Source organism: Sceloporus undulatus, chromosome 11 (genome assembly GCF_019175285.1).
Source record: "Sceloporus undulatus isolate JIND9_A2432 ecotype Alabama chromosome 11, SceUnd_v1.1, whole genome shotgun sequence".
Classification (NCBI taxonomy): Eukaryota; Metazoa; Chordata; class Lepidosauria; order Squamata; family Phrynosomatidae; genus Sceloporus; species Sceloporus undulatus.
In genome coordinates, this window is record NC_056532.1 from 5,383,253 (window position 1) to 5,394,368 (window position 11,116).

The following is an 11,116-nucleotide window of genomic DNA, read 5'->3' on the forward strand; positions in this document are numbered from 1 at the left end:
AAGCAGCTTTATTTTGGCAGTCTGTAACAGGCCTATGCAACCTAAATCCCTAAAGGTGCCAGATCATGGAAGCTAAACTGGGTCAGCCAGGGTTAGTACTTGGATGGGAGGCTACCAAGGAATACCAACTGCTGTTGGCTAGATTTCAGAGGAAGGAACTGGCAAAGCCACCTCTCAGTATTAATTGCCCTAAAGAAATTCATGGGGTTGCCATAAGGTGACAGGCGACTTGAAGGCACATACATACACAGAATCCTGGGTATCTGTGGCCATTTAATGTAGGCAACATTGAATTAGGCCACAATGAACCCTTTTCTATATAAATAATGTCCCACCCACTATTTTTCTGCATTGTTTCCCTGATTTATTAATTCATGCTTAGATAAATGTGAATTGTATAGGCTGCCCTATAGATAAGCTGTGCAGCTTTTTGATGTCTACGGTCAAGTCAGATTCAACTTATGGCATCCCTAGGTTTAGCCATTTCAGTTTTTAAGTGAGAATTCAGGTGTAGAGGATGAGGAAAGAAGTTCACAGATGTCCCATGGACTCTGGTAAAGATTATGGCGTGGGCATAATCTGCTGGTGGTCATGTTTTATGCTGTATGCTGTCTGCTGGTGCATGGTTGTTGGATAGTTCTGTAATGGTGGTTGCTGTCATAGTCACTGATCCTGTTCTCCATAGTCTCAGAATTAATTGAATCATTGGGGCCGAACAGACAGGTCAAAATGAAGCTGCTTCGAGTCACTTTGAAGGTATTCTGTTTAAATGATGCATGCATCTTAAGAGGCCAGAAGCCATGCCAAAGCCATGCTCCAGTACTAAGGACTGGAACGCAGCTTTGGCACAGCTTCTGGCCGCTTAAGATGCGGGTGTCATTTAAACAGCACATCTCCAAAGTGACGCGAAGCAGCTTTATTTTGGCCTGTCTGTTTGATGCCATAGATTCATAGAATCGTTAATTGTTCTTAAAACACTCTGTTGCTGTATATACTGATGATGCTATATTATATTTATATATAATGGTACGATAGTAAGCCATCTTGTGAGAGTCCTGTTACTGAAGGATGACTGATATATTCGCTCCTAAATTCATGGTGACCCAAGGTAGGGAAGCATGTGGCCCTGAAGTTGATCTTGGACTCTATAGTCCATATTACTTCGCCATTGGCTGTTATGGCTAGGACTGATGGGAATTGTAGTTCTGCATGTGGAAGGCCATAATGTTCTATACCGCTGACTTGAGTATACGCTGCAGAGTAGCAGCTTGGTAAGGAACCTGGCCCTGTGCCTGTAAGAAACCATGTTGGCAGTGTCTCTGGTTTGTTTTATTTCATCAGCAAGTTAAAATCCACGGCCTGTTTCTGTCAAACGCCGACTGTGAAACATAAACACGTACCACTATGGTGACTGCTAATATTCATGTATTTTAATAACACATTTAGTAATTTTTATTTTAAAAACATGTTTTTTTGGCAGGTGTTTCAAGTTCGGAAGGTGACAGGAGCGAACACTGGTAAAATATTTGCCATGAAGGTGCTTAAAAAGGTGAGTTGATGGGTTTTTTGTTTAATTCAGCTACAAAAAGGGCTTCATGTAATTAAAACTGTGTACTTCTCTTCTTTTTTGAGAACAGCCACCAGTAACAATCGGTTGTCTGTTTCTCAGATGCCTGCGAAATTCCATATTTGTTTGCGCATGGGTGAAATCTTTGGGGCCCTGCTTCATTTTCTTTCAAACACTGATTGAAGGTCAGGTAGTCATTCAAACAAGCGTTCTCATTTACTGCTTATCATAACAAAGAAGAATAGCAAACACGGCAGGATCTTTGAGTTGCCTTTAGACGTGTTTTCCAGCGCTCATCAATCTTTGGAAAGAAATTGCTCTGGATGTAATCCACCTGAGACGCGAACCACTTAATCCCATTGATTTGAGATGGACGGGATTTAAAGAGATACATAACGATGTGATAGATCTTGTCCTTTATCATTTATTGCTTTTTAACAAGAAATTGAGGGGGGAGCAGTGTAAGGAATAAAACAAGAGTTTATAGTGCCAGAGGAAAGAATCCTTGGAGTATAACTAAATGAAAGAATAGCTGCAGGACCAATAGGAACTATTCAGATTTGAACGTAATCGTAAGCCAAGAAATTGCCAGAACACTGGCCTATGTGAGAATGAGTGATGTGATATATATACCCCATATACTTGGCTATAAGGTGACCTCATGTATAAGTCGAGGGCAGGTTTGGGGGCCAAAAGTATGGATTTTTATATGACCCCTGGATAAGTCGAGGGTAAAACTTAGGGGCGTGTAGCAAAGGATCTAAAGATGAAGCAAAGGAAAACAGTGCCAAAGAACTTACAAAATCCCAGCAGACATAACTTTGTGCTCACTTTAAAGGCTGGATGGATGAGAGAATAGAGGGAGGTCAGTGCTTCCAGAACAAATTGTACTTTTCTTTCACCCGGGATGGTTTTTAAAAAATGAGAGTTAACATACAGTGCCTATATTGAGCCATGGATAAGCCTTTGGGTTGGCTTTAAGAAGCATGCCAACACACTGACTATCTTTAGGTTTAGACACTGTGTTCAAACTATAGAGCAAAGCTCTGTGCTTTATCTGCACCTGTCCACGAGTTTACTCTTTATTCTCAGTGATAAGACTCTTAAGCATGAGGCGTATGGTCTCCCTCTCTTTCTGCTGCCTTCTACCTTTCCTAACATCATTGTCTTTTCTAATGATTCATGCCTTCTCATGACGTGGCCAAAGTACGACAGCCTCAGTTTAGTCATTCTGGCTTCCAGGGACAGTTCGGGCTTGTTCTAGAATCCATTTGTTTTCTTGATCGTCCATAATATCCTCAGCAAGCTTCTCCAGCACCACATCTCTATCTTTCTATCGTCCTTTTTCACTGTTTCGCAGTGGAGAAGGAAGGAGCATTGTTTGGATAGCTTGCTCCTGGTCTGATAGGACACTTTTTAAAGGCAAGGGGAAAAGTGTCATTTGGATGCCTATTAGAGTGAATGTAAGGAGCAACCCATCCAAAAAATGTTTGTCCCTTTCCCCCGGAAATGAATGTTTTTGAAGGTAAGATCAGCATTTCTTTCTGTAATGGTAAATTTTTATAGAACATGGCTTTTACTATTGATTTGTTGCTTCCGTAGGCCATGATTGTTAGGAATGCAAAAGATACAGCTCATACGAAAGCAGAGCGGAACATCTTAGAGGAAGTCAAACATCCCTTCATCGTTGATTTGATTTATGCCTTTCAGACAGGTGGAAAACTCTACCTCATTCTTGAGTATCTCAGTGGTAAGGATGCCATAAATGTCAGATTCTGCTACCTTTGTGGGGGGGGGGGGGGATTGCGTCTTTTGGAGATGTCCAGAACTCTTCCATAGGCAAGGTGAAACCAAATAGAAGCAAAAAAAACCAGAGCGGTCCAAAAATTAGGCCAGATGTAGCTGTGAGGTTTGCAGTTAAACTAAATTCCAAAATGGAGACTGGATGAATCACTGGTAGGTATGCAGGCATATGGGTTACATCTAGCAACACATATTGGCCTGTTACAGACTGCCAAAATAAAGCTGCTTTGGGTCTCTTTGGAGGTATGCTGTTTAAATGATGCATGCATCCTAAGAATCCAGAAGCTGCACCAAAGCTGCACTCCAGTGCTTAGGAATGGAGTGTGGCTTTGGCGCGACCTCCGGACTCTTAGGACCCAGGCATCATTTAAATAGCATACCTCCAAAGAGATCTGAAGCAGCTTTATTTTGGCAGTCTGTAACAGGCCATTGAGATAATGGTCCAGTGACTAGTCTCCAAAACAGAAATGTTGCAGCTCTGACATCTAGCTATTGACCATTGTTCCTGGGTTGCAATAGAGCAAAAGCCCCCAAAAATGGAACAGTCTGTATCACTAAAGGTGGGCATGAAATGTACGTCTGGGTTGAAAAGTAAATAAACAGTCCATTCTCTCAGTGAAACGATGTGAGCAGTGCACACTTGCTATTAAAAAATGTAGGGAGGAGAAAGAAGTTGAACGTAGTAGGAAAGGAAGTTGAAAACCACAAGGAAATACTAGGTGCTGTGTAAGCTATATCTCGCAGGAAGGATAGTGGCAAACCACCCCAATGATTGCTTGCCTAAGAGACACCTATGAAATTCATGGGGTCACCATAAGTCTACAGGTGACTTTAGGGCACACACATGCGTACAGCCATTCATACTGCTTTTCATCTTTAAGTGTACCAGGAAAAGGAGCTTATTCCTTATGTCTTTCTTTTCCCAACGTAGGAGGAGAACTGTTTATGCAGTTGGAGAGAGAGGGGATATTTATGGAAGACACAGCTTGGTAAGAGAAATTTGGCCGGCTCTCAAGTCATGTGAGAAGGCTGAGATGGGGGTTTCATTGGTTGCATAATTTGTACTTAACAATTGAGTGTTAAAAATGACAGTTTGGGACAGTTTGTTCACACAAAACATGGGTCTGGCATGAAGTCTGGGCTGACAAACTATAATTATTGTCCCCCCTTCAAGTGAGTGGATGAGCATGAAAGGGGACCAGTCAAAACAGCTGTATATTTTGGATTGGTGGACACATTCAGAGCTTGAAATCGTGGTTTGGGGTCTAAACTGTGGTTAGTGCAAACCACGGTTTGGTGTGATTTCTGGACATTGAATAGCACAGACATGTTAAATTGAAACTCAAGTTTATCCCCCTTTCTGTCCTAAAGCAAATCTTTGCCTTGCAGCTTCTACTTGGCTGAAATCTCAATGGCTTTGGGACATCTGCACCAGAAGGGGATCATTTATCGAGATCTAAAGCCAGAAAACATCATGCTGAATCATCAAGGTTAGAAATACAACATCAACTTGTTTTGCTGACAAGTCTTAGAGGATGGCCAGGCGATGCCAAGCCAGGAAAATTGGCATCTTGAGCTGCTCAATCACTTTGATGTGATTAGAAGGCGACTTGGGATTCATTTCCATGCTCAGTTCAAAGTGCTGTTAGTGATCTGCCAACCTTGTGTGGTTTGGGTTAAGGGGATCTTATTCAATCAGTGTGGTGTTCCTTACGGAATTAGATAACATGTAAAATCTTTATGGTGATCTGTATGAGCAAGACAGTCTCTGCTGTAGCCCCCAAAACTGTGCCCCCCTTAAGAGATTTGGACTCAGCCCCCACGCTTTCCTACCTTTTTCAGCAGATCTCTGGCTTCTTGTGTTAGGTAGGGAGGCAAGTGGTTTACACTGAGAAATCTTGCAATGGTTTTCTTTCGGTTCCCAGTGAATGGGGGCTGGAGAAGGAGCACAGCGGCAAGGTGGGAGGAAAGAGAAAGAGAAAGGAAAGAGAGCCATTTGAGGACTGGGCCACAGGCAATAAAAAAAGATCGCCCAAAAATAACTTCTGCTCCACATGTCTTCCTCCCCCAAACACTCCTATTAAAACAATGTTTATGCAGAAAGGCCTAAAGCACAGCTTTGGAAACAACCACATATTGGGAACTTGCTTCCATTGCTAAGCAGCAAACACAATGGGCAAGTAGAGTTTGATCGAGTTGATCTTCATGTAGTATGTATGTCTAGAATGTAAGTAGGATGGGGGCCCCATGACCTTTCCAAGTGTTATGGACTACAAAGTCTATCACCCTTGACCAGAGGATGTCTCTTGGGGACCGATGAGACTTTGACTACAAGGCTGTGGAGTCAAGGTCATTGGAGTTGGGCGTCACGCAATTTGCCTGGAGTCAGTGGATGGAAACGTTTACTTACTGACCCCAGATTAAAATATAAAAACATATACAAATATAACAATATACTGTCATTGTAAAAACAGTAGTAAGGAAACGACAGCTTATGTTAGAGGCTCTGTGCGTCCTCATTTTCTATAGTCTTTAGTTTTATGTATATCCTGTACTTCTATAAAGCCTTTTCGAAATTCCATTGTTTAAATCTCACGTTTGTTGCAAGTACTTTTGTAGGATCGGGCAGTTCTTCTTGTTCAAGCATTTCAACAAATAAATGTATTTGATGTTATATCACTCACGTAGTCGAGATGTTTCACGTGGTGGAGAGAAATGCCTTGTGCTACCATTTTACTACAGCTAATTTTTTTACTAAATTTCCTATGCATTTCCCTCTCCAGTCTACCTCCAATGAACCTTTAAAAACCACCTCTGGGAATGTTTTCTTTTGAGAAAGGGCCAGTAAGTTTGTACGAATCTCTGCAAGAAGCGGAAAGGAATACGAGGTAAAAGTATGTGGTTGAAGGCCCATGGAGTATGTGTGTGAAGACAGGAATACATAGGCGGGGGCCTATTACGGAAAGGAAGAGAAAAGAAGAGACAAAGGGAGGGCAACACAGGAAGAGAAGATATGGAGAAAAAGCTTAGAAAGATCAGAGAAGGGCGTTAAGAAGACGGTGAAGTGAGGAAAGAGGTTTGGAGCGCGAGAGGGGACCGACTCAAAAGTGAATGTTGAAGGAAACAGGTTAAAGGTTGGGGAAGATCTCAAAGATGGAGGCTTGGGGTGGGTGAGAATTGTACGGTTTGCTATGGTTTGCCCAGTCTGTGGGTTGACTGTTTAAAAATATGTTATGTTTGGCACTACATTACTAAAGTACGCTGTCGCTTTGGCCACGAGGTCCAATGGCAGGCCATATAGACAAGAAGACAAGATTCTCTCACAGCAAAGAAACTCAATGCCCCCATAAGACATGCCACAATAAAATCTTCCTTGGGTTCACTTTGGAGGTTATGCTGTTTTCAATGATGCAGCATCCTAAGCGTTCCAGAAGCTGTGCCAAAGCTGTTGTGCTCCAGTCCTTAGGAATGGATCGTGGCTTTGGCGCAGCTTCCGCCTTTTAAGACGCATACATCATGAAACGATACAGTGGTGGCCTCGGGTTACAAAAATAATTCGTTCCGCGGCACCGTTGTAACCCGAAAAGCCTTCGTTAAGCCGAACACCCATAGGCCGCTAATGGTGACAAAAAAAGCCGCGCTCTGCCGCGGCCTCATTTAAAACAGCGCCGGAGTTTTTTCGTAACCCGAAAAAACTTTCGTAACCCGAAAACAAATAACTCCCTATGGGATTTGTGTATCCTGAAAAATTCGTAACCTGTGTATTTCGTATCCCGATGTTACCCACTGTACCTCCAAGTGACCCAAAGCAGCTTTATTTTGGCCTGTCTGTATGGGCCTAAAATAAATAAAGGAATAAACACCTGCAATAGGAATGTGCACCTACTGCTCCGTCAGCATGTCATACATCAATGCCCCCAAACTCCACCAATCCACGGCCGTTGTGCCCACTCCTCATCAAAGATTTCAGGGGCCCTGGACGTGACAAAAAAAAAAACCCAAACCACACAACAATGGTAATACTTTCATAACAGCTGAACAGTCAGCCTTAGAAACATAATAATACTGCAAATGGTTCTACAGAGAGGGGCCTAAATGTTCGGTTCTCATTCTGCTGGCTTGTACCATATCTTTGTCTGGGTCGTGAACGATGCTGACTTCAAGTGACCAGACCAAAGCAGTTATTGTTTATTGATCTCATTATATCCATGCTTCACAACAGTCTCTCCTAAGCATGAGCGACCTGGTTCTCCAATATCACTTCAACTGTCGACTGATATCAGGTCCAAGAAAAAACAAGTCACTGGGAATGTAGCAATCCTGACGTTAGGTATTTGACTCAACTCTGATGCAAACATCCCTCGCAAGTTGCACCCCGATAACAGGTGTTACACTTGTTTATGACCTGCAGGCCCAAGCGTGGGACACAATTTGATTCACAAGCATAGCCTTTATTATTTGAAAACGACCTGCTCATATCAGGACCAAGTCAGAATTTCAAATTCAGGTTGCAAATTGTTTCGGGGTCAACGTTTTCAAAGACTGTCTTTGCCTCTGATCGACAAGTCATAAAGAGTGTGATATTGTGGGTTGCTGAAGGTGTAACGTACCTGCCCCCAGCGCAATGAGGACTGAATTCTTACATTCGGGATTCCTAGGCCTGTACAGACTGCCAAAATAAAGCTGCTTTCGGGTCTCTTTGGAAGTATGCTGTTTAAATGACGGCATGGGCCCTAAGAGTTACGGAGGCGCACCAAAGCCCACTCCATTCCTAAGCATGGAGTGAAGCTTTTGGTGCAGCTTCCGGTCCTTAGGATGCATGCATCATTTTTTAAACAGCTTACCTCCAAAGGACCCGAAGCAGCTTTATTTTTTAGCAGTCTTGTACAGGCCCTAGACTCTTATCAAGCCTGGTTTACATTGATCTAAGAAACGCACAGGTTACCAAAAACATCACTGTGTTCCAAACGGCTCGTATAAGCATCTAGAAACCAACCACAATACTTGGGCTGAAGAGCTACTGAGTAATTGGTATAGCTATGTATGGGACACTTAATATAAGAATATAAGCAAGGTACTAAGCTGAGAACTGATTTAGGGAAGATTAAGTAGCTATTAGATCAATGACAAGACTTAAGCTATGTGGTACAATGTTCTTCCCCCATTTCAACTGACCGTTACTCTTAGATCAACTCCTTTGGGGCCTTTCTTAATATTAATGCCCTCCAAAAGGCTGCTCGGGTTGGGAATAGTTACCTTTAGACATTGTTACAGGTCCTCCACATACAAACCCATAAATATATACTGAAAATTGCTCTGAGGCTTTGGAGAGGTTAGGTTAAAACCCACACCAAACTCGCGCAAAGTTTTAGGAAAGTAAAGTTTAGCCATTACCCCCCCAGAACAGATTTATACTTTTCTGTTTCATCAGCTTGGGCTCACCATTTATTCATTGTTCCACAGAATGATGTGTGACAGTTCCCTCATGAAATGGATTCTTTGCACAGTCCAAAATCTGTAAGCTTAACGTGACCTAAAAAGGGAACAAAAAAATCAAAATTGGAGGGGTATGTGTGTTCATCAAGTTGTTTTTAAGACAAAGAAAGCTTTGAGATCAAAGCATCATATCAGGACTAGTTGTTGTGTGTCGTGTATCGGGTGGTGGTTGCTGTGTGTACCTTCAGTTGTTTCTGACTACGGCCAATTCCTAAGGCAAACTTATTATGATGTTTCCTTGGCAAGACTTACTCAGAGGGGGTTCAATATTGCCTTCTTCTGAGGCTGACAGAATGTACTTGCCCAATGTCCACAGAGCCTGTTACACCTGCCAACATAACGCTGCTTCGGGTCTCTTTGGGGTATGTGTTAAAGGATGCATGCATACTAGTATCCAGAAGCTGCACCCAAAGCTGCACTCTGGTGCTTAGGACTGGCGTGTGGCTTTGGTAGCGACATTGACTCTTAGGACCCATGCATATTTAAAATAGCATACCTCCAAAGAGACCCCAAGCCCGCTTTTATTTGGCCGTCTGAACAGGCCAGAGATTCAAAACCTTGGTTTTCCGGTTAACCTAGTCAAACTCTCAACCCTTATTCTCAAGTGTTCACGGAATGGTGTTCAAGGTGTGGTCTACATCAATTAAAAGCAAACACCTTTAAACTGAGATATTAAATTATATGGCCAGAATTGGTACCAGTAGCAAGGAAACTCACAAACCTTAGCTTGTTTCCTCCCAGAGTCTAAACACTGTTGGGCAGGATTTAAATTAAATAATAATAAATAAATAAAATTTATATTTATTACGTGGTACCCCGGGATACGAATGGCCGCCTTTACGAAATTTCAGGGTTACGAAAAAAATCCATTTAAAAAAAACTGTGTTCCGGGTACGAAGGTTTCTTTCGGGTTTTTATGAAAAATTTTTGGGCTTTTTGGCGCTATTCACACGAAAATCGCGGCTTTTCCCCATTAGCGCCTATATGGGTTTTTCGGCTTGCGAAGTATTTCGGGTTACGAAAAAGTGAGGCGGAACGAATTTACTTTCGTAACCCGGGGTACCACTGTATACGCCCTTCTCTAAAATCAGGGCGTTGTACAACAATCATAAAATACATGAAATACAATCAAATACAAACAAATCTGCTAAAACAACTCCAGCCAACTTGCCACTGCTGAGTGGAGAAGAGGGAGAATTTAGTTGGGGCTTACATCAGGGATGCTTGTTTGAATAAAAAGGTCTTCAGCCCCTTTTTGAATTGGGCCAGGGAGGTGGCCGAGCGGAGCTCAATGGACAGGGAGTTCCAGAGGGTAGGGGCCGAGATGTAAAGTCCTATTAGAAGTAGAGGGCTAATCTACCCCCTGGAAACCCTCAACAGCTGCTGCCCAGATGTTCTGAGAGTGGGGGCGGATTGTATGGGGAGAGGCGGCCTCAAGTATCCTGGGCCCAAGCCATTTAAGGCTTTATAGGTTAATGACCAACACCTTGTATTAGCGCCCAGAAGCGATAGGCAGCCGGCAGACCTTTAAGCACTGGTGTTATATGACTGGCCCTGGATTGCCAGTGACCAGCCTGGCTGCCATATTCTGCACCAACTGCAGCTCCGGTATGGTACCACGGGTTGCCCCATGTAGGTGCATTGCAGAAATCCAAGCGAGAAGTTTACCAGAGCGTGTACTACCGTTCAAGGTTCCTCTGGTCCAGAGGTAGGGACACAGCTGGCGTCTCATCCAAAGCTGATAACAGGTGCTCCTGACCGTCACCATCCACCTGGAACGTGGGTGGAGTGACGAGTCAAGGGGCACCCCCAGATTGCGTACCGAGGCCTTCACAGGAAGCGTGATCCCGTTCAGGCAGGTGGAACCACCGCCATCCCTAGGCCAGGAGAACAATCACGAGCACCTCCGTTTCTCTGGATTCAGACTGAGCTGTTTTCCCCTCCAGCCACTTACCCGACTCCAGACAGGCCACGAGAGGAGAAGCCATCCCCCGTCACTGCATCCGTCGTAGACTAGAGCAGCACTGTCATCAGCGTACTGATAACCCCGCGCCCCATGACTCCCGGATGATCTCTCCCAGCGGTTTCATGTAATGTTAGCCCCATTCCCACTCTGCCAAGGCGCTCCAGGGATACCATGGTCTATGGTATCAAAAACCGCTGAGATGTCCCAAGAGCACAACCGGACACGCTACCCCTGTCCTGCCCCTGTAAAATGTTTACTCCCGAGTGTTTCTTCAGCCGATATTT

The 11,116-nt window shown here is 43.6% G+C and overlaps 1 protein-coding gene across 1 annotated transcript in view; it reads left to right on the forward strand.

Annotated features, from left to right (window-relative positions):
- Nucleotides 1–5,047, forward strand: part of RPS6KB1 (ribosomal protein S6 kinase B1) — a 152,713-nt gene extending 147,666 nt beyond the window's left edge. The window contains exons 4-7 of the mRNA XM_042442711.1: nt 1,481–1,549; nt 3,170–3,317; nt 4,302–4,359; nt 4,760–5,047. Of these exons, the coding sequence (XP_042298645.1) occupies nt 1,481–1,549; nt 3,170–3,317; nt 4,302–4,359; nt 4,760–4,865 (381 nt within the window). The 3' untranslated portion in view covers nt 4,866–5,047. The remainder of the gene's footprint in view (nt 1–1,480; nt 1,550–3,169; nt 3,318–4,301; nt 4,360–4,759) is intronic.
- Nucleotides 5,048–11,116: the final 6,069 nt, after the last annotated feature.